The sequence below is a fragment of the Marmota flaviventris genome, chromosome 19, assembly GCF_047511675.1.
Source record: "Marmota flaviventris isolate mMarFla1 chromosome 19, mMarFla1.hap1, whole genome shotgun sequence".
Classification (NCBI taxonomy): domain Eukaryota; kingdom Metazoa; phylum Chordata; class Mammalia; order Rodentia; family Sciuridae; genus Marmota; species Marmota flaviventris.
The window spans coordinates 22,474,421-22,495,915 of NC_092516.1; the positions used below are offsets into that span (position 1 = coordinate 22,474,421).

Genomic DNA, 21,495 nt, shown 5'->3' on the forward strand with positions numbered 1-21,495 from the left:
AATCTACAATTTGAATGCTTTATTAACACTTAAAATAGATAAATTAAGATTTAAATTCATAACAACTTATACAAATTAAGACGTTTTCAACCTACTCCTAAGCTGGGGAAAACAAACATTTTTATTGGTTCTTTTTAGTTATACATAACACAGAATCCATTCTGATATAATTATATAAGCATGGAATATATATTATTCTAATTCAAACCCCATTTTTGCAGATGTACATGATGGTGAGATTCATATATTCTTATAGGTACATAGAAAAATTATTTCAGATTCATTCCACTGTCTTTCCTTTACCCATCCCCCATCCCTTCCCTTCATTCCCCTTTGTCCAAGCTACTGAATATCTATTCTCCATCCCTCTTTACTCTAGGTTAGCTTCCATATATCAGCAAAATCATTGGACCTTTGGTTTCTTTGAACTGACTTATTTCACTTAGCATGATAGTTTTTGTCCATTTACTGGAAAATGTCTTAAGTCATTCTTCTTTATGGATGAGTAATATTCCATTCCATTGTGTGTGTGTGTGTGTGTGTGTGTGTATACACATACACATACACATATATACTGATTTTCTTTATCCATTCATCTGTTGAAGGGCACCTAGGTTGGCTCCATAGCTTAGCTAAACTACTATAACTAAACTACTATAAACATTGGTGTGGCCACATCACTAGAATATGCTGATTTTAAAACTTTTGGATATATGCTGAGGAGTGAGATAGCTGGGTCAAATGGTGGTTCCAATACTAGTTTTCTGAGGAATCTCCATACTACTTTCCAGAATGGTTGCACCAATTTGCAGTCCCACCAGCAATGTACAAATGAACCTTTTACCAAAATCCTTGCCAACACTTATTGTTTCTTGATAATTGCCATTCTGACTGGAGTGAGATGGAATCTCAATGTAGTTTTAATTTGCATTTCTCTAATTGCTAGAGATGGTGAACATTTTTTCATAGATTTGTTGATCATTCATATTTCTTCCTTTGAGAAGAGTCTGCTCAGTTCCTTTGCCCATTTATCGACTGGGTTATTTGGAAAAACAGACTTAATGAAAACATGGTCTCCCGTTTCTGAATGGAAGAGCTACAGGTGAAAAACATAATAAAGAAAAATCATGCTGCAGAGTAAAGAGTAATAGTAATAAATAAAGAAGATCTAATGCTAAAGCTCCTCAGCTTGTTCCATGAAATAGGAAAGGATGGAGCACTTCCAAATTCACCCTAGAAAGCCAGTATCATCTTCATACCAAAATCATATGTGCACATATCAAAGAAAGAAAACTACAGACCAATATCTCTGATGAACATAGATGCAAAAATCCTTACTAAAACATTATAAATCATATTCAACAACATATTAGAAGATTGTACATCAGGACAAACTTGGATAGTTTAACATAATCAAATCAATAAATATAAACAACCATATAAATAGAATCAAGGACAAAAATTGAACAGACATTTCAATAGAGGCAGAGAAAGTCTGGAAAAATTTAACACCTTTACGTAATAAAAAATGGAAGAACAAGGAACAGAAGTAACTTACTACAACATCATAATGGCTATATATGAAAAACTGAAAGCTAACTTCATAGTAAGGGGGGGGGGGGACCAAAAGCATTTCCTTTAAAATCTGGGACAAGACAAGGATGTTCTCTCTCACCATTTCTATTTAATGTGGTGCTGAAAATTCTAGCCAGAGCAATTAGGTAGGAGAAAGAAACAAAAGTGATAAAAATAGGAAAATAAGAAGTCAAATTATCACTCTTCAGATGATACTATCCTATACTTAGAAGATCCAAAAATTCTACCAGAAGAGTACTGGAGATAATAAATTCAGCAAAGTAGCAGGTTACAAAAATCAACATATAAAAACCCAAAGCTGGGCTGGGGTTGCGGCTCAGTGGTAGAGCGTTCACCTAGCACATCCTCAGCACCACATAAAAATAAATAAATAAAGTTATTTTTAAAAAAAAAAAAAAAAGCTTTTCTATATACCAGTAATAAATATACAGAGAAAGAAATCAGAAATCAGGAAAACAATAACATTCACAGTAGCCTCAAAAATAAAATAAAATACCTAGGAATAAATCTATCCCAGGAGGTGAATGACCTCTACATGAAATCTATAGATAGAACATTGAAAAAAGAAATTGAAGAAGACACAAGATGTAAAGACCTCCCATCTTCATGGATAGGCAGAATTCATATCGTTAAGATGGCCATCCTACTTAAAGGAATATACAGATTGAACACAATCCCCATCAAAATACCAATGACATTCTTCACAGGGCTGTGAGGCAGAGAAAGTCCTAAAATTCATTTGGAAGAATAGAAGACCCAGAATAGCCAAAGCAATTCTAAGCTGAAAAAGCAATGGTGGAAGTATCACAATACCTGACTTCCAATTACACTACAGAGCCATAGTAACAAAAACTGCATGGTACTGGCATAAAAAAAACAGACAGATGAGCAAATGGTGTAGAACAGAAGGCACAGACCAATATAGTCATCTGATTCCTGACAAAGATGCCAAAAACAAACACTGGAGAAAAGTCATCCCTTTAAACAAATGGCACTGGGAAAATTCGTTATCCATATGTAGAAGAATGAAACTAGATCCCTACCTCTTACCCTGCACAAAAGTCAACTCAAAGTGGATCAAAGAGCTAGGAATTAGACTAGAAACGCTGCAACAGCTAGAAGAAAATGTAGGCTCAACACTTCAACTTGTCAGCACAAGCACCAACTTCCTTAAGCCCCTAAAGCTCAAGACATAAAATCAAGAATCAATAAGTGGAACAGCATCAAATTTAATAGATTCTACACAGCAAAGAATACAAGACATGAAGAGACACCTGCAGAATGGGAGATCTTACCACCTGCTCCACTGCCAGGGAATCAATATACAGAACATATAAAGAACTCAAAAAGTTCAACACCAAAAGTAAAACAGCCCAATAATAAATGGATAAAAACAACACTCCAATATACAGGCACAAGCAATAACTTTCTCAATGACACCTAAAACTCAGGAAATAATGCCATAGTTAATAATGGGATGGCATCAAAGTAAGAAGCTTTTATACAGGAAAGGAATCCAGAAGGTGAAGAGAGAACCTATAAAATGGGACAAAAAAATCTTTGCTAGCTACTCTTATAATAGAGGATTAATATCTATAATATACAAAGAACCCAAAAAACTTAACAATAAAAAAAACAAATAACCCAATTAATAAATGGGCAAATGAACTCAGCAGACACTTCTCAAAAGAAGAAATACAAAGGATTGGGGTTGTAGCTCAATGATAGAGCATTTGCCTAGCATATGTGAGGCACTGGGTTTGATTCTCAGCACCACATAAATAAATAAATAATAATAAATATAAATTTTTTTAAAAAGAAGAAATACAAATTGCCAACAAATACATGAAAACATGTTCAGCATCTCTAGCAATCAGGGAAACGCAAATCAAAACTGCATTGAGATTTCATCTCACTCCCGTCAAAATGGCAATCATCAAGAATACAAATAATAGCTCTTCACCTCCCCCGCCCGCGTGGTGGCCTCCACCGCAGCCTTCCGAGAGGAGCTGGGGGAGGACGGTGGCCCGCGAGGCTCGTCGCAGACAACGCGGCGGCGATGTCCGCGAGCCAGGCGAGTGCCGCGGCGGCAGCGGCGGGGCCTCGCGCACGGCAGGGCTGCCTGGGTTTTGGCCTCCCCCCGGTTCCCTGGAAGCGGGCCGGTGGCCAGTGCGGGAACGGCAGCAGCAGCAGAGGCGGAGGCTTCAGTGCGTCTCTCTACCCTTTAGCCTGAGCCAAGGGAGGCCAGGCAGCCCGGGTGGCTGGAGGGGGTCCGCTGCCCGAGAATGGGAATTCTCTTCACCAGGATATGGAGACTGTTCAATCACCAGGGCAACCGACTTGTGTTACAAGAAGATGAGATTCTTCTGGTATGAGTCTCTTCTGCCATCTGCATTATCTCAGTATCTCTTGAGTTTTTGCAGAGTGGTTTGTTCTGAGCAGTTTTACCTTGCTTATCACATTCAGCATGGGGCCAGAGCACAAAGTTATCATTGTTGGATTGGATAATGCAGGAAAAACTACCATCCTTTACCAATTTTCTATGAATGAAGTTGTACATACATCCCCTACAATAGGAAGTAATGTAGAAGAGATAGTGCTTAATAATACACGTTTCCTAATGTGGGATATTGGTGGCCAAGAATCTCTTCGTTCTTCCTGGAATACTTATTATACTAACACGGAGTTTGTAATAGTAGTTGTGGACAGTACAGACAGAGAGAGGATTTCTGTAACTAGAGAAGAACTCTACAAAATGTTAACACATGAGGACCTAAGAAAAGCTGGATTACTGATTTTTGCTAATAAACAAGACGTTAAAGAATGCATGAGTGTAGCAGAAATCTCCCAGTTTTTGAAGCTAACTTCTATTAAAGATCATCAGTGGCATATCCAGGCATGCTGTGCTCTTACTGGCGAGGGATTATGCCAAGGACTTGAATGGATGATGTCACGACTTAAGATTAGATGATCTCTACTGACCTCTTCTCATAGACTTTGTATAAACAAAGTGCTGGACTTTACCTGAAAGCTGCAAAAATTTATGGTTTAGATATATTTATAATAAACTGATTTCAATTTTTTTCTATAAGAAGAAAAATTAAGACCACTTATTTGAAAACAAGATGGAGTCTCATCTTCCAATTTGCTTTCTCATTAGTTCCTTTCAAAGTACTTTATTAAAGCTGTGATTGACATTTTTCTCAATGAATCCTCTCAGGACAATGTATAGCCTGTGGTAAGTACAAAGGGAGAGGAAGATGTTTTGAACTTTAAGAGCTTTATTATCAGTATACCCCTCCCCAACTGAATGTTGTTCTCTTTTTGTTCCACTAAGTCAAAATACAAATCAGCACAGATACTGTTTCCAATATTTTAAATGTCATGTTAGTTATGAAAAAAAAAGTATTTTACTTAAGGTTGTGTGTGTATTATGTATATACCTCAAGTTCAAGTTAATGGCTTTGATTTGTGTTCTAAAGAAAAGCAAATAACGCAAAAATTAGTAATATCCTTAGTTATTGCCCTAATGAGATAAGTACTGGCATTGGTATTAAGTGCCATTTTATACTTTTCCTGTTTGTTTTCTTTTTTGTACTAATCAAACGTCCCCTCTCCCCCAATCATTGAGCTGCTCTTAAGAAAAAAAAAAGATACAGGAAAAAGCTTGACATTGTATACCCATTTTTGTTGATCAGTAACACACATAGAAATGTGTAATCCAACTAAGTGAAATATCTGTCAAATTTTTGGCTTACCCAGTTGACAGAATTGCACAGTGGAGCATTGATCAGATTAATCCTTGTATTGGTCTAAATTATTGAATAGATTATTAATCCACTTATAAATCAATCATAAATTGCGATTAAAACTATCAAGTGATTTCTTCTTAATTAAAATCTATTGTGTGAAACATGTCTACCCAAAGAGGTAACATTCTATAAATATTATTAAACAATTAGCTAGAGTCTTTTTAAGTATAAAATTTTATATGTCAAGCTGTTAAAATGAGAGTACAAGTAATGCATAAAAAATTTCTGAGCAACATTTGAAATTTTTTAATTTGCAGATTTCTTATTTTAGGATTTGGAATCCTTTTGAGGTTTTTTTGTTGTTCTTAAGTTTTCTTTGATCTTTCACCTTGTAAATGCATTGTTTAACAATTAATAGTGGTAAATTTTTAATGCTGTTGGCTGGAAAACTGATTGGTGTATGATATATTATTCGTACTAAGAAATAACTTGACCCAAAATACCTTTTGTTTGCTTAGGTTTCTTTCTTTCTTTTTAATGTCTGAAAATTGAAGGTATTTTTGTCATAATTGTAAACAGAATTATCCTGTATTAAAATATATACTCTATTTGTGTATCTTTTATGCCCTGAAAATTTGAAGGTTAATCCATACTGGCATGTTTTAGAACATTCAAAAAAAGAAATTACTTTTAATACCAACCTTTTAAATTTCATGAAGATTTTGGTAGGAATAATAGTATATACTATAAGCATTGACAAAACTGAAAATTTCTTTCTATGAAATATAAAATGCTCAGTATCTAAATCCAAGTTGGGTGTGGTATATCAGTGTTAACTTTGGATGTTTTATATTTATGTTGCAGTGTTCAAAATGCAAATATAACATTTAATATTTGTCATGCTTTTACAAAAGTGAATTCTAAATTACTAAGCTTTGTCCATATGTACTCATACTTTTGGAATTACTTGTTGTATATTAAAAATTCCTTTAAAAACCCAATTCTATTTTGCAGTTTCATCAGAAACAAATATCCTTTAATAGAGTCCCAAAATCTACACTCTTTGTCCTTTTTATTTTTTAATTTGAGTAATCATGTACTTATCCTTGGATTGCTGTCCTGTCAATACAATACAGATACATTCAATTGTCATCAAAGTGTTGGAAAAGTATTTTAATTGGATGTGTAAAGAAAGCATGCACTACATTATTAAGAGGTGGTTTAGTGTAATTGACTACTGTCATGATATCATGAGAATGCTTGGTATCTTACATGACATTAACAAAACATGACTTTTTTATTTTCTACCCTTCTAGTCTGAGCATCAGAAATAAAACAGTACCTGTGTGTTTGTATGTAAAACCAAAATTGCAACTGTGAAAAAAAGATATCATTTCTTCTATGAAAATATCAAAATCATTTTAACAGTATTTTTCCAAATAAGATGGAGAGCCTCATGAACAGTCATTCTGGCAATTTATATGTAATTTAAGTGGAAATAAGCAAAGAATAATTCTTTTGGGTTTTTAATGTTATTTGGGGTTATTTATGCTCAGCTTTGGAAAGAACGAAGATTTGTATCTCTATACATGTAACAAGATTTAAAACCTGTTTTGATACTAATTTTGAGAGTCATAACTTCTTTTGATATGTTGGTAGAAATTAAAAATGAGCATATGCTAAAGCATTAAGATATACTTAATTTTGTCATAATAGCATTTATAAAGTATCTTTCACATTATATTAAAGGTTCTTGTTTGGAAAAAAAAAAAGAATACAAATAATAGTAAATTCTGGTGAGGATGCAGGGGAAAGACTGCAAATTAGTACCACCATTCTGGAAAGCAGTATGGAAATCCCTCAAAAGATTAAGAATAGAACCATCCTATGACCCAACTATCCCACTCCTTGGCATTTATTCCAAAGAACTAAAATCAGCATGCTTTATGGTGATACAGCTACCACAATGTTTATAACAGCACAATTCATGGTATCCAAGTTATGGAACCCGTCTAGAGGCCCAGCAACAGACGAATGGATAAAAAAGTGTGGCATATATACACAATGGAGTTCTACTCAGCCATTAAGAAGAATTTTCTACTAAAAGGATGGAACTGGAGAACATCATGCTGAGGTTAAGTGAGCCAGACTCAGAAAGCCAAGGATCAAATATTTTCTCTCATATGCAGAAGCTAGAATGAAGTAAGGGGGGGGGAGATGGTGGGCATTCCATGGCAATAAAAGAGAGATCAGGTGAGCAGAGAAAAGGGACAAAGCTGGAGGAACGAGGGAGGAGGAAGGGGAGGAACAGTGGAGAAAAATCAACAGAACTCGCTGTGTACATGGGTGTATATTCCACAGTAAATTTCACCTCTGTGTTTACGTATAAGGCACCAATTTTTTAAAAAAATATGTAAATAGGAAGAAGCCCAATACAGTACAGGAAGAGGAACAGGAGGAAGGAAGAGAGAGAGGGTAAGTACTCAGGACTGAATTGGAGATTATATTTCATGCTTGTACGATTATGCCAAAATGAACCCCAATGTTATGTTTGACCATAATGCACTAATAAATACAAAAGAAAAAAATAAATATTTAGAAATTGGCAATGATCTGAATTGACATTTCTCAAAATAGGAAATGCAAATAGCCACAGGTACATGAAAAACAAAATGTTCAAAATCACTAATCAATGGGGAAATTCAAAACCACAGTGAATTATCACAGTTAAAAAAAAAAGGCTCTTACCCAAAAAGACTAAAAATTAGAAATGCTACTGGAGACAAGGAGATAATGGAACCTTTGTACACTGTTGGTGGGAATGTAAATTAGTATAGCCACTATGGTTTTTTAAAATAAGTAAAAATGGAGCTGCCACATTATCCAGCCATCTCACTACTGGGCACATCCCCAAAGGAATCAGTAAATCAGTAAGACACCTGCTCTCCTGCTTACTGCAGCCCCAGCCCAGCAGCTAGGAAGTGCCCACCGGCCAGGGAGTGAACACAGAAAATGAGACTGGTCGACATAATGGAGTGCTCTGGAGCCATGAAAATCGTGACATGGCTGGACCTGGAGATGACTGCATTACGTGGGATAAGCAGGCACAGAGGGGCAGGAGCCACATGCCACTGACACATGGGACCTGAAACAGCTGGTCTCACAGAAGTTGAGAGAAAAGTGGTTTCCAGAAGTGGGGAATGGGGAAAGGCTGCTCACTGAGCACTAGAGTGCAGTTAGACAAAAGTAGGGAGTCTGATGCACTTTGCACAGCAAGGACCTAGCCAACAACCATGGCCTGTGCGTCTCAGAGAGTTGGAGGAAAGGGCTGGGAAGGTCTTCAGCACAAGGAAGTGCTAAGTATGTGAGGCGATCTACATTTTTACCCTGTAAACACCACATAAGGTCAATGTGTTGAACCATCATTTTACTGCAGCAGTGTGTACAACTTGTGTTTTCATGTACCAGCTAAAACTTGTTTATTAAAAAGTTCAATAGATCCAGGTGCAGTGGTACATGCCTGTAATCCCAGTGGTTCAGGAGGCTGAGGCAGGAGGATCACAAGTTCAAGGCCATCCTCAGCAATTTAGTGAGGCCCTCTCTCAAAATAAGAATAAAAGGGGTTGGAGATGTGGTTCAGATGTTAAGCACCTCTGGGTTCAATCCTCAGTACAAAAAAAAGAAAAAGTTAAATAGATGGACTCACTCTCAAGGACACCTAAATACACAAAGCTCTCTGGGCAAGTGAGACACATTTTATTATAATTTTGGTCTGCACATCACTTTGCATTTTCTACCCAATTCATAAAACCAATACATGAGAAGCATTGGTGTGTGTCTTACCAGGTACCAAAGAACAGAGAGATAATGTGTTGTATCAATGACTTTAAAGAGGTAGTTTGGGTACATGACTGAGGTTGACATCAATTCAGATTTGACTGTTATAATTTCATGATGTCACCTGCAATACCAACAGCAGCCAAAAAGAAAATAAAGAGTAGACATACAAGGAAATACTAATGGAAACAAAACATCACTACAAAAAAAAAAAAAAACTCAGCCCACAATAAGGCAATATGTGAGGACGTTAATGAAAAAATAAAGAATTCTCACATTAAATCTTTCTGGGCTACATATATTTGGAAACTATTTTAAATAAAGCCAAGCAAAGTCATGGTTTTGTTCATATAGAGTAAAAAGTTATATAGGAAACTAACTCTATTTTTTTAATTGTGGAAAGAGCAAAAATAAACTATGATTTGGTGGTTTATACTTTGAGAAAACCAATGAAAAAAATTACAGTTTATTTTAGGGTGAATACTTTTTGCTATAATAAAACTGGATTCTTCCATTATTACCTTAAAAGTCCATTCTTAACTATAGAGGAGCAATAATTTTTACAAGGTTAATTTTATTGTTTTGGGCCATGGCATAACATTGGTGAGTCTGATTTTAATAACATTTGATTAAGATGAAAGAAAGAGAATACAAGTCTTTCAGCAATACAACACACAAGCATGTTGAAAAGCATTAACAAGTTACATTGTCTTCTGAAATTCACGTACCAAATTAGTTTGTGCGTATAATGTAGCTGATGTATTCTTGCAACATTCATTTATTCAACTACTAATATCCACTGTGGGTCAGGAATCGTCTAAGCCCAGGAATGAAAACCTAAGTGAGCAAAACAAAGATCCTGTCCTTGCAGAGATTGCGCTAGAAAACCATATAGCAGACCCTTCCTCCCCCATTGTAAAATGATTAACAACATGCATATGTGAAGCTGACAGAGACCTGCCTTCCCATCCTCTGTTCTTCACAGAACAACACTATGCAGTGACGGTTTAATCAAAGATCATGTTTTTGGAAGTATTTTGAGACTATACTACAATATTCTGATATCCTAAAAATGCTATAATTAAAATGAATGCAGCAATATAAGTTCAACAAAAGCAAACATTACTCTGGAAAGGCTCTGTGTGCTAAACCAGATGTAGCTGGAGGGAACAGAGGGAAAGACCCTCGAAAGTTGTATTTTAATAGACTGAACCATGGTGGAAGTCAGCCACACTCACATAAACTGATGGAAACATTTTAAATTCAGAAACTACAGCCCATAAGGCCAGAAGAAAGTTTTCACCAAAGAAAAAAAAATCTTACTTTCCATAATTTCACTTACTGAAAATCTTCCAGGCATATATAACATCATTACCTAAATGGCACTCATGGCTGCCCATTGTACTGTCTCTAGATTTTGAACCTTTTATCCTAATATCAGTTTTACAGAGCTCTGACATGAAAGCACAAGGATTCCAACCAAAAGTCAATATCATATTGTAATGAAAATTAACAAGGACTTGTTATCAGTAGAATTGATAAGGAAATGGGTTTCATTGTGACCTCTTTATAACATTTTATGCCTACCATTTCAAACGAAGCCCACAGTTTCTACTGAGATATGAATCTTAAGTCACTACTGGAGCCACAGCCATGGCTATGGTAAAAGAACCTCCTCCCCAAACCCACTCTATTTGTACTATGCTGCCTACTTCTTTTTTCACTTGTGAACTGGTTCTGAGCGACACTGCTCATCTATGACACAGCACCTAACAAGGACTCCACGTTCAAATGGAAGAAGCACACAGAGAGACAACCAGTGAGTTCTCAAGGCCAGAGCCGGAACCAGAGCTCACTGCCATGATTCAGCAGAGGGGACAGAGAGTGACAGAAGCCTGCACAGCTGGAAGGTAAAAAGACTACTTCTTATGCTCTTTGTCCTTCCTCATGTTGGCGCACAGCTGAGCCTGCACATTTTCAGAGGCAGCCTTTGTTTTACAGAAGTCGATGATTTCTTCTTCCAGTTTTCTTCTCTCTCCTTCAAGCTTTATTATCTCCTCTTGTTGAAATCTTTTAAGGTGCTCAAACTTGTCCTGCAGCTGTAAGACAAATGGGCAGTCATGACCCAAATCCAAGTGTTACAGAACAGCTGAAGAACAGATTGTCTTTTCCTGAACATCAAACAATATTTAAAGATTCATTATATTTTCATGAGTTTTCATATGTGTGATTCTTTTTGTTGATTTTAAAACTGAATATGCTTTCACTAAACCAAGTGATGCTATGGGGCTGGGGGTGTAGCTCAGTCAGTAGAGTACTTACCCCTTCCAGCCCATGCACAGGCCCTGGGTTCCATCCCCAGCACCATTTAAAAAAAAAATTCTATGAACAAAAATTTTTAAACATTTTCCTTTTTCCTAAGAAAGTATATGTTCTAACTCTTTTATTCCACAGGGTCTCTTTGAGTGAAATTGCTAAATCTAGGCTCACAGTCTGCACAAAATCCTTGTAGACTACCAGGTGCAGAGGCACACACCTGAAATCCCAAAGGCTTGGGAGGTTAAGGCAGGAGGATCACAAGTTCAAAACCAGCCTCAGCAACAGTGAGGCGCTAAGCAACTCAGTAGACCCTGCTCTAAATAAAATACAAAATAGGGCTGGGGATATGACTCAGTGGTCGAGGGCCCTGAGTTCAATCCCCAGTACACAACAAAAACAACAAATCCTGTAATCCTAAAGCTAGCAAAACTCATTGCTGGCAGAGGAAGGAGAGTGGGGCTCCATCCACTGCCCAGGTTCGCCTGTGTGCGCACCAAAACCTCCACGTTGCACGTGAAGTGCCCCCCACAAGCAGGAGAGGGTGTGGGCTGCTGCGAAGAGCCAGAGCCAGTCCCCCAGGAAAGCCAGGACCACATGGACCCAGGCCAACCAGAAAATGTCCAGAACCACCTCCCAAGGCAGCAGAGGAGGATGGTCAGAGCATTGCAGCCAACCCTGTCCTGCCATGATTCCACACATACCAGAAAGCTCCAGTGCACAGAGACTTCTGCATGAACCAGAAGGGGAGGCAGCAACAGGACTGAGGACAGCACAGCCCCCAGTGGCCACCATTCCTGAGGCCCACAGAGCAAGGCCCAGAACCCCCTGTGCATAAGCTGGGTAAGGAGGAGGACAGGGTAGCACCTGGATGGACACACCACAGTGGCTAAGCTGATCCCAATGTGGGAGAACAAACAGACCCCCTCAGTGTGATGCTGAGATGCTGCCTCTGGCCCAAGGCGGTAGGGGCCTGGACCGACCATGGCCTCACAGCTGAAGTGCCTGAGGAAGCGCCCTATGGGCCTCAGCAGAAAGTATGTGCAGCCTCCCCACAGGTTTCTGTCCCACCTGTGTTCTTCTGAGTCCCCCTGCTTGGCTTCCTATGTCCCCTTTGATTTCCTAATTCTGTGTAATCTTAAGCATTTTTAAATTCAGTCATTAGGTTTTTCTTTTTCCTTCTCTCATTTGCATACCTTCCCCTTCTCTTCTTTCTTTCATTCTTTTCTTGATTTTTTTATATCCCACTTCCTCCTCTATTTTTTATAGAGTTTAACCCTAATTTTACTTTCTCTGTTATCTAATTTTTAGCACATTCTATATAATCACTCCACTTTTCTTCTCTTTAATTAACAGAGTGGTAGAAATAATTTTAAATACACTTTAAATTTTTTTTAAATAAGCTTTTACTGTACATTGACATATACTCTGCTTTGAAGCTATAGCTATTGCTGATGGTTATTCTCCCAAAGCAGAGCTGAGAATTGCACACAGCACTTTGAACAAGCTGAGTGGATGTGCTGAGGTTAAGATAAACCTCCAGTGGCAGGGCACATTTATGAGGAGAAAGGAGTTCACGAAAAAGACCATCATCTAACAATACTAAAGATATCCATCCCAACATAAAAGCAAATGTCAACATCAAAACACAGACAACATGAGAAAATAAGGTGATAAGATGACTCCAAAGTTCAAACTCCAAAACAATTAAATCCAGATATATCCAAGTTGAGAAAATTTTAGACAAAAAAATTTTTAATTGTTTAGCTTCCGCATATCAGAGAAAACATTCAACCTTTGGTTTGGAGGGACTGGTTTATTTCACTTAGCTTGATAGTCTCCAGTTCCATCCATTTACCAGAAAATGCCATAAAGTCATTCTTCTTTAAGACTGAGTAACATTCCATTGTGTATATATACCACATTTTGTTTATCCATTCACCTATTGAAGGGCCTCTGGGTTGGCTCAATAGCCTAGCTATTGTGAATTGTGCTGCTATAAACATTGATGTGGCTAATGGCAGAAAGATCAATAGAGGAAAGGAGCAAGGGATGGGGGGAGGGGAAGGAGAGGTACTGGGGACTGATTTAGATCAAGATATATTTCTTTTTTATTGATTTTATTTTTTTAAATACACGACAACAGTGGAATGCATTACAATCCTTATTACACATATAGAGCACAATTTTTCATATCTCTGTATATAAAGTATGTTTCAAGATATATTTCATGCTTTTGTAATTATGTCAAAATGGATTCTATTGTCATGTATAACTAAAAGAACAGATAAAAATGTAAATAAAGAAGAAATTTTTAAAGTTGATTGTTTAAATCATCTATGAATTGTTTTTTAAAGTCTAAGGATCAAACTAAAGGAAAAAAATACAGGATATAAAAAAAATCGGAATAATGAGGTAGATATTCTGCGCTGGGGCTGGGGCTCAGTGGTACAGCACTTGTTTAGCATGTGTGAGGCACTGGGTTCAATCCACAGCACCACAATAAAAATTTTAAAAACTAAATAAACATAATAAAGGTATTGTGTCCATCTACAACTAAAAATATTTTTAAAAAGAGATAGCTATTCTGAAAAAGTTTTTAAAAAGCTAAATAGATGGACTCACTGTCAAGGGCATCTAAATACACAAGACTCTCTGGGCAAGTGTGAAGCATTTCATCATGACTTTAGTCTGTACATCACTTGGCATTTTTTTGTTTGTTTGTTTTTCTTTGTAGTGCTGGGGATCAAACCCAAGGCCTTATGCATGCAAGGCAAGCCCTCTACCAACTGAGCCATATCCCCAGCCCTCACTTGGCATTTTCTACCAAATTTATAAAACTGGGAGGTGGGAGAGGAGGAAGAGGACAGGGAGAGGGAGAGAAGGACCACCACAATTAGCAGCAGGAGGATAACAGCAGAAGAGCCCTATGAGTTTCTGAAATCCACAGACGCATGCCTCTTCCTGGAACTGACATTAGTTATCTTCAAAACTGCATCCCATGGGCACAGTGGTGCATGCCTGTAAACCCAGAAGCTAAGGAGGCAGAGGCAGAAGGATTGTGAGCTCAAAGCCAGCCTCAGCAACTTGGTGAGGCCCTGAGCAACTTAGCAAGACCCTGTCTCAAAATAAAATATAAAAAAGGGCTGGGGATTGGGGTTCCATGGTTAAATGCCCCTGGGTTCAATCTCTGGTACAAAAAAAAAAAAAACTGCAGCCCTTGACAGTAACTCACTGGTCACCAAAAACCTCAAAGTACCATTTGCTGTCTCACAGCACATGGGCTCAAAGTGGCATGGTGTCATTGGTACAAATATATCAAAATAGACTCTGCTGTCAGATATAACTAAAAAGAATAAAAACTGTAAAAAAGAAAAAAAGACATGGGCTCAATGCAAAAACTACAGTATGACCCAAGAAAAAATCTATTTTAAATCCTTGAAGCTCAATTAGGAAGACAGGGACCTCAAAAGGCGAGCATGGCAACTGCAGAGAGCCCCACAAGGACAATGCCTAGCGGTCTCACAGGGGAAGCCACCAAGACAGCCCCCAGGAGCAGTGCTCAGGGGATCCATGCAGTGGAGTGACCCCCAGCACACAGAATGCAGGCTCCCAACACTCAGCTCCACCACGGGAAAGCCTGAGGCATGAGGACCCAACTCATGAGAGTCCTGGGTAAACTTAGCCCAGCACTGCTAGGAGGGTGGTGCCGCCTGGGACCTGGAGCGCAGGAAACATAAATGGGAAATTCTCAAGATACTTCAGAAAACACAGAGTTACAGGCTATAATTTTGCAAAGGCTATATTCAGACTCTACATAGTGGATAGCCAATTGTTGAAGAATAGCAAGTTTCCCCCGAACATCAGCCAATCTCCTGAGATTATCCTCAACTTAATAGTATACCTGAAAATGAATACAATTGCTATGGAACCGGGCAGTACTTGCCTCTTTTTCAGCATCTTTAAGTGTTGTTTCTTTCTCCTTTACTCGCTGCATGAACCTGTGTTTCAACTGCTTTTCCTCTCTCTGGCATTGATCATAAACCTCTTGTCTCTTGGCTTCATATATCTCTTGAAAACTAAAAAGGAATGCTTATGACTTATGTTAAAATTCTCTTATAAATGAGCATGTTAACAATATATCTGCATTTCAGGTCCCATGAAATATCATCCTCTCATATGTAGTAACACAAAATGAACTTTCCATACACTGGGATGACAGGAGTGAGACATAATTGTTGACACAGTGTGCATGTTCTGGGCAGAGCAAGCCAGCCACCACAGCTGTCTGGAGTCAGAAGGACTGCAGGCTGGAGGCCACGCTGGGTACTTAGCAAGACCCTGTCTCAAAACAAAATTTACAAGAAGAGTTTGGGGATGTGGTTCAGTGGCAGGGGGTGCAAAACCGTCTCAGGGGTGTACACAAAGAACAGTAGGGTGTTGAAACACACAGAACTGATTTCTTACTCCCTCCACTTTCCATTATATCAGGTTCTTTACATCTCTTGACAAGAAAATTTAAGAAAACCTCTAAGATATGAGGCTGTGTTGAAAATAGTTCAATTAAAGCAAGAAATCATTTAAAATATCATCTGCTGAAGATGGTTCAATTTGGGTTCTCTTCAAGGAACCATGACTGACTCGATGACAAAACGACTCAGGGACTCTGATAACCCAGCAGTAAGAGGGTCACTCCTCTCCAACACAGCTGAACACTGCCCACGGGCTCTTCACTCTGGACTGACAGGTCAGCACATTGCTGCCTTCAACTCTTTTCTCCCTCAATTCATCTCAATATCCTTTGCCAATTTTCATCAATATTGTCAAATCGCTGAATCTGTTTTACATAAATACAAACATTCAAATACAAATTCCAAGTGCAAAATAAAGGTTTTCCTTGAATACACACCTTAATATTGGCACATTGGATGTGTTTCAACATGCAAATGATCCCTTTCAGGAGGCTGCCCCTTCCTCTCCCCCTGCATCTCCCATTCTCACCTCAGGACAGCCCAGGATGAGAGGAGCTTAGCACTGCTCATTTCTAATAACCATGCTCTGTGTGTTCGGGGGTTTCCTAAGTCACGTGTCCAACTGCCATTGCTGGGTCTGTGCTCACCTAACCAGCTGGTTGTCAGGTCCCACGTCTGTGAAGCCCATTTTCTGCAGCTTGCGGCATCTGTAGCATTCATAGTGATAGAAGTGGGTCTGATCCTTCAGGTCCTCCATGTTGGTGCAGAGGAGCATGTCCCGCAGCTTCACGAAGTCACAGTGGTTCTCGTTTTCCACTAGCCAGGAGAACAACAAATCCACACCTCACCCACTCAATCCACGCTCACTCATTGGCATTGGTAAAGCATTGTTAGATAAATTCATGCATGAAAACCACTGTAGCAACAGAGAAGTGACTAATATTATTAACAGTTATAATTATTTGAACCATGGGCTGGGGATGTGGCTCAAGCGGTAGCGCGCTCGCCTGGCATGCCGCGTGCGGCCCGGGTTCGATCCTCAGCACCACATACAAACAAAGATGTTGTGTCCGCCGATAACTAAAAAATAAATATTAAAAAAAATAAAACAAAATAATTATTTGAACCATGTAACTGGTTAAATTAAATGACTAATTTGGGCATGGTGGATAGAAAGATCAACGAATTAGCTTTAAATTCATTATAAGAATAAATAGAGGCTGGGGTTGTAGTTCATGGGTACAGCACTTGCCTACCACATGTGAGGCACTAGGTTCAGTCCTCAGCACCACATAAAAATAAATAAATAAATAAAGGTATTGTGTCCATCTACAACTAAAAAAATAAATAGGAATAGTAAAATAACAAGTGATGTTGACATATTATACAGTTTTTCATTAATTATGGTATTATTATTCTACAAACTACCCTCAAGGTTTTTCACAGCTAATTGTCCAGTAATAAAATTCACTAATGTATATAGTTTTTAAGATGAATTCTTTAATTTAAAAAAAAAACCCTTAAAATTGTACAGGCTTTTGGTATTAAACTCCATTTATACAACACATTTATAAGACTGCATGAATCAATGTCCAAAATCAATGAATAACTTCAAATGACTCCTTTATAGTTTTTTTAACTAATACATAAAACTATAAAAGTTGTACATATTAATGGCATGCCATGTACCAACCAGCACATGTGCACATTGTGTGATGATGTTTAAAGCAAGTTGAACATATTTATATCCTCAAATATTTATAATTGTTTGAAATTAAAACTTTCAAAATAGTTTCTTCTTGAACTTGAACTGTGTAGTACACTGCAGATGTCTGAAAACACCACATTTTGCAACTTCACACATCAGTTTCTTGACACCAAAGGACAGTCAGTGCCCACTGATAAGCTTCCCCACCCGCCACTGCACTCAGCTGCTATGGATCAGCAATCTGAATTCCACATGAGTGAGGTCATGTGGCAACTTTCCTGCACCAGACCTTTGTTCTTGGCCTGAAGATCTCCACTTCCATCCACGTTGTTGCAAGAGGCCAGATTCCTCTTGTGTGGCCAAACTGTTCCATTGTATATTTGTTACATTCTCTCTATCCATTCATCTATTCATGGACAATTAGACGATTTCCATTTCTAGGCTATCATCACCAGTGGGACAACAGGCAGGGAGTGCAGGTGCCTCTACCAGATGCTGACTTCTCTTCTCTTGGGTGAATATCCAGCAATGGAATTGCTGGGTCCTCTGGTCATAGTAGTGTTAATTTTTTCAAGAAAGCTCCATACTGCTTTATGCAATGGCTTGTAATATCACCTTGTGATTCTGAATTGCATTTACCTGATAGTTAGAGATACTCAGCATTTTTAATTAACCTACTGGTCGTCTGTATGTCTTCTTTGTAGAATATCTGTTCAGATCCATTGCCCATTTTTACTCGGGGTGCTTATTTTTCTGCCAGTGAGTTTTGTAGAGCCATAAATATTGTGACTATCACCCCCTTGTCTAATGTGAACACATTGTGGACACTTTCTCCTACTCAGCTTGTCTGTGAACTCTGATGGACGTCTTCTTTCTCTGTGAAGATTTTATTTTTCTGCTTGTGTTTTCTGTGCTTTTACCCAGGACATTGCCCATTCCAATATCCTGAAGCATTTTTCCTAATTTTCATCTAACAGTTTCACATTTTCAGGGCTTAATCCATTTTTAGTTGATCTTTGTAACTGTTGAGAGATAGTGGTCCAACTTCATTCTTCTGCATATGGATATTCAACTTTCCCAGCACCATCTAGTGAAGACTATCCTTTCTCCAACAGACAAAAATCAGCTGGAGGCAGACACACAGATTTAGCTCCAGACTCTCCATTCTGCCTCTGTGGCCATGTGTCTGTTTTCATGCCAGCAATGCGCTGCTTTGATTGTTACAGCCATGCAGGGCATCTTGAAGTCACATAGCATAACACCTCATGCTTTGTTCTTTTGTTCAAGATTGCTTTGGCTATTGGGGCTTTTTGTTTTTGTGGTTTCATGTAAGTTTTAGAGGTTTTTTTTCCCTAGTTTCATGAAGAAGGCCATTAGTATTTTGATAGGGATTGAATTAAATTTGCAAATCACTTTGGGTATTGCATACATTTCAATAGCACTGATTCTTCCAATCCATGAACATGGTATATCTTTCCACTTTCTGTGGCTTCTTTGATTTCTTTTATTAACCTTTTATAATTTTTGCTGTAAACACCATTCACCTCCTTGGTTAAATTTATTCCTAGGTATTTTTATCTGTTTTAAATGGGATTGTTTCCTTGATTTATTTTTCAGACAATTCACTCTTTTTAAAATGTTTTAATATATATTTTTAGTTGTAGGTGTACACAATACCTTTATTTTATTTTTATGTGGTGCTGAGGATTGAGCCCAGTGCCTCATGCATGCTAGGTGAGTGCTCCACCCCTTGAGCCACAACCCCAGCCCAATTCACTCTTGATGTACAGCAATGATACTGTTTTTTATGTTGATTCTGTATCCTGAAACTGTGCTAAATTTACTTATTTTCTGTTTTGATGGAGTTTTTTAGCTTTTCTATACATAGGAAAATGTCCTCTGCAAACAGCAACAACTAACTTCTTTTCCAATTTTCGTGCCCTCTCTTTCTTTCTCTAGAATAAGTGCTCTGCCTGGGATTTCTATCACTGTGTTGAAAAAAAAAGTGATGAAAGGGATATTTGTGTCTTGCTTCAGATATTATGAAGAAAGCCTTCTACTTCTTTCCATTCAATAAGTGTTAGCTGTTGACTTATTTATAAATGCCTCTATTATGCTGAGATGTGTTCCTTGTATGGCTACTTGGCTCAGTGTTTTTACCATTAGGAAGTGTTGGATTTTATCCACAGGCTTTTCTGCACCTATTGACATAATCCTGTAGATCTTGTCCTCCATCCTGTTGCCATGGTGTATCATGTTTAGTGATTTGTATGCATAGAAATATCCTTGCATCCCTGGTATGAATCCAAGCTAATAATCTTTTTAATGTGCTATTGGATTTTATTTGCTAGTATTTTGTTGAGGATTTTTACATATATGTTCATCAAAGATATTGACCTCTAGGATTCTTTGTTTAAGGGCAATGATCTCTTTAAAATGCTTTATAAATTAAGTGGTAGTTTAGGTAACATATTTAAATAGTAGTACTTAGGCTTCTGAATGATTCCCAGCATTCTGAATGGGGTGATTTATGCAGAGCAAGGGAAACCTAATATGTATGGAGTAAACATTAGGGTAAACAAGGAGATGATGCCCATTTTCTATAGTTTGGCCTAAAGCACAACCTAGCAAATTTCTATGAAAATGGATCATAGTCACAGTAAGAATTGGCTTAAATAAAGGAGAACCTGTTTTTCTCACTAGTAAGCATTCATTTACAGCCAGCGAGAGTTGCCAAGACTAGTTCAAGTACAAGCAGTTGAGACCACGTTGCACACAGGGTATGTGACTTCACTCCAGATCTCCCCTCCTTCATGGTGCTTACCTTGCAAAACTCCCCAGGGGTAATGACGGCCTCTCACCATCCTTTTTCCAACTTTCACCTCATCTATACTCCCCACCACAGCAAATGGGAGCACTCCCTAGAAAAGAAGAATGATACAAATTGAATTCTCTCTTAACAGCACTGCTTACTATTTTGCTCTTTTTGTTATGGAAATAGCAAAGATGAAAATATCACAGAAATCAATCAAACAAGGGATATACCTTGCATTCTATTTTAACACTTAGCAGAAAATATTTGCTAATTGATTTCTGAAAGACTTAATTTCAGGATGTTCAAACAATTGAAAACCATCTTTTGTTACCTAAAGGAAAACAACCTGCTGTGAGCAACACAACACTATGTACAACTCCGTGAATTCTAAACATGATTTGGAGCACAAAGGACTGCTCGAGATCATGAGAATCAGAGGGGGCCTGAAAAATAAAGTGCAATTCATGGAATATCTGAGAGGATGATGAGCAGAGTAAGAAGGACAAATACAGGCAAAACAATTCTGGAAAGTACGCAAGATAGACTTGTGGTCACTTAGATGTTATATAGACAGATATGTCTACATAAGAATTTTGATTTGGGGCTGGGGTTGTGGCATGGCAGTAGAGCGCTCACCTAGCACGTGTGAGGCCCTGAGTTCGATCCTGAGCACCACACAAAAATACATAAATAAAATAAAAGTTTTAAAAAATTTTTGATATAAGGGAAATTCCTATGCTTAAAATTATTAAACATTGGGTTAAAGATGTAATACTTAGCATTAGACTTTTAATTGGTCATGATAAAAATCATTTCCCATAATTGAGTTCTCAGAGGTATATATAACACAGGAGAGACTAAAATTTTCAAGATAAGTCATAAAGAAAAATTAACATAAAATAAGGGAAAATTTTTACATTATTCAGCTGTTCAATCAAGAAATATGTTTACCTTAAGTATTTTAAAATTAATAGGGTATGAAACATATGAAAAAAAATG

At 37.8% G+C, this 21,495-nt stretch overlaps 2 protein-coding genes across 4 annotated transcripts in view; one reads left to right on the forward strand and one right to left on the reverse strand.

Annotated features, from left to right (window-relative positions):
• Positions 1 to 3,591: 3,591 nt before the first annotated feature.
• Positions 3,592 to 5,956, forward strand: LOC114103072 (ADP-ribosylation factor-like protein 5A). 2 transcript variants are annotated; one of them, XM_071605471.1, is made up of 2 exons: positions 3,592 to 3,670; positions 4,074 to 5,956. In XM_071605471.1, exon 2 carries the CDS (start codon positions 4,139 to 4,141, stop codon positions 4,565 to 4,567), a length of 429 nt encoding a protein of 142 aa, XP_071461572.1. In that variant the 5' UTR covers positions 3,592 to 3,670; positions 4,074 to 4,138; the 3' UTR covers positions 4,568 to 5,956. The 2 variants fall into 2 exon arrangements, with proteins under 2 accessions (XP_071461572.1, XP_027804479.2); XM_027948678.2 differs by having other exon boundaries at positions 3,603 to 3,927.
• A 5,148-nt stretch (positions 5,957 to 11,104) lies between these two features.
• Positions 11,105 to 21,495, reverse strand: part of Septin14 (septin 14) — a 33,816-nt gene continuing 23,425 nt past the window's right edge. Inside the window, exons 6-9 of one of the 2 annotated variants that reach the window (XM_027948675.2) lie at positions 20,506 to 20,602; positions 16,621 to 16,789; positions 15,448 to 15,580; positions 11,105 to 11,284 (exon numbers count right to left, since the gene is read on the reverse strand). In XM_027948675.2, the coding sequence (XP_027804476.2) occupies positions 11,105 to 11,284; positions 15,448 to 15,580; positions 16,621 to 16,789; positions 20,506 to 20,602 (579 nt within the window). The remainder of the gene's footprint in view (positions 11,285 to 15,447; positions 15,581 to 16,620; positions 16,790 to 20,505; positions 20,603 to 21,495) is intronic. The other variant, XM_071605248.1, reaches the window with a different exon arrangement.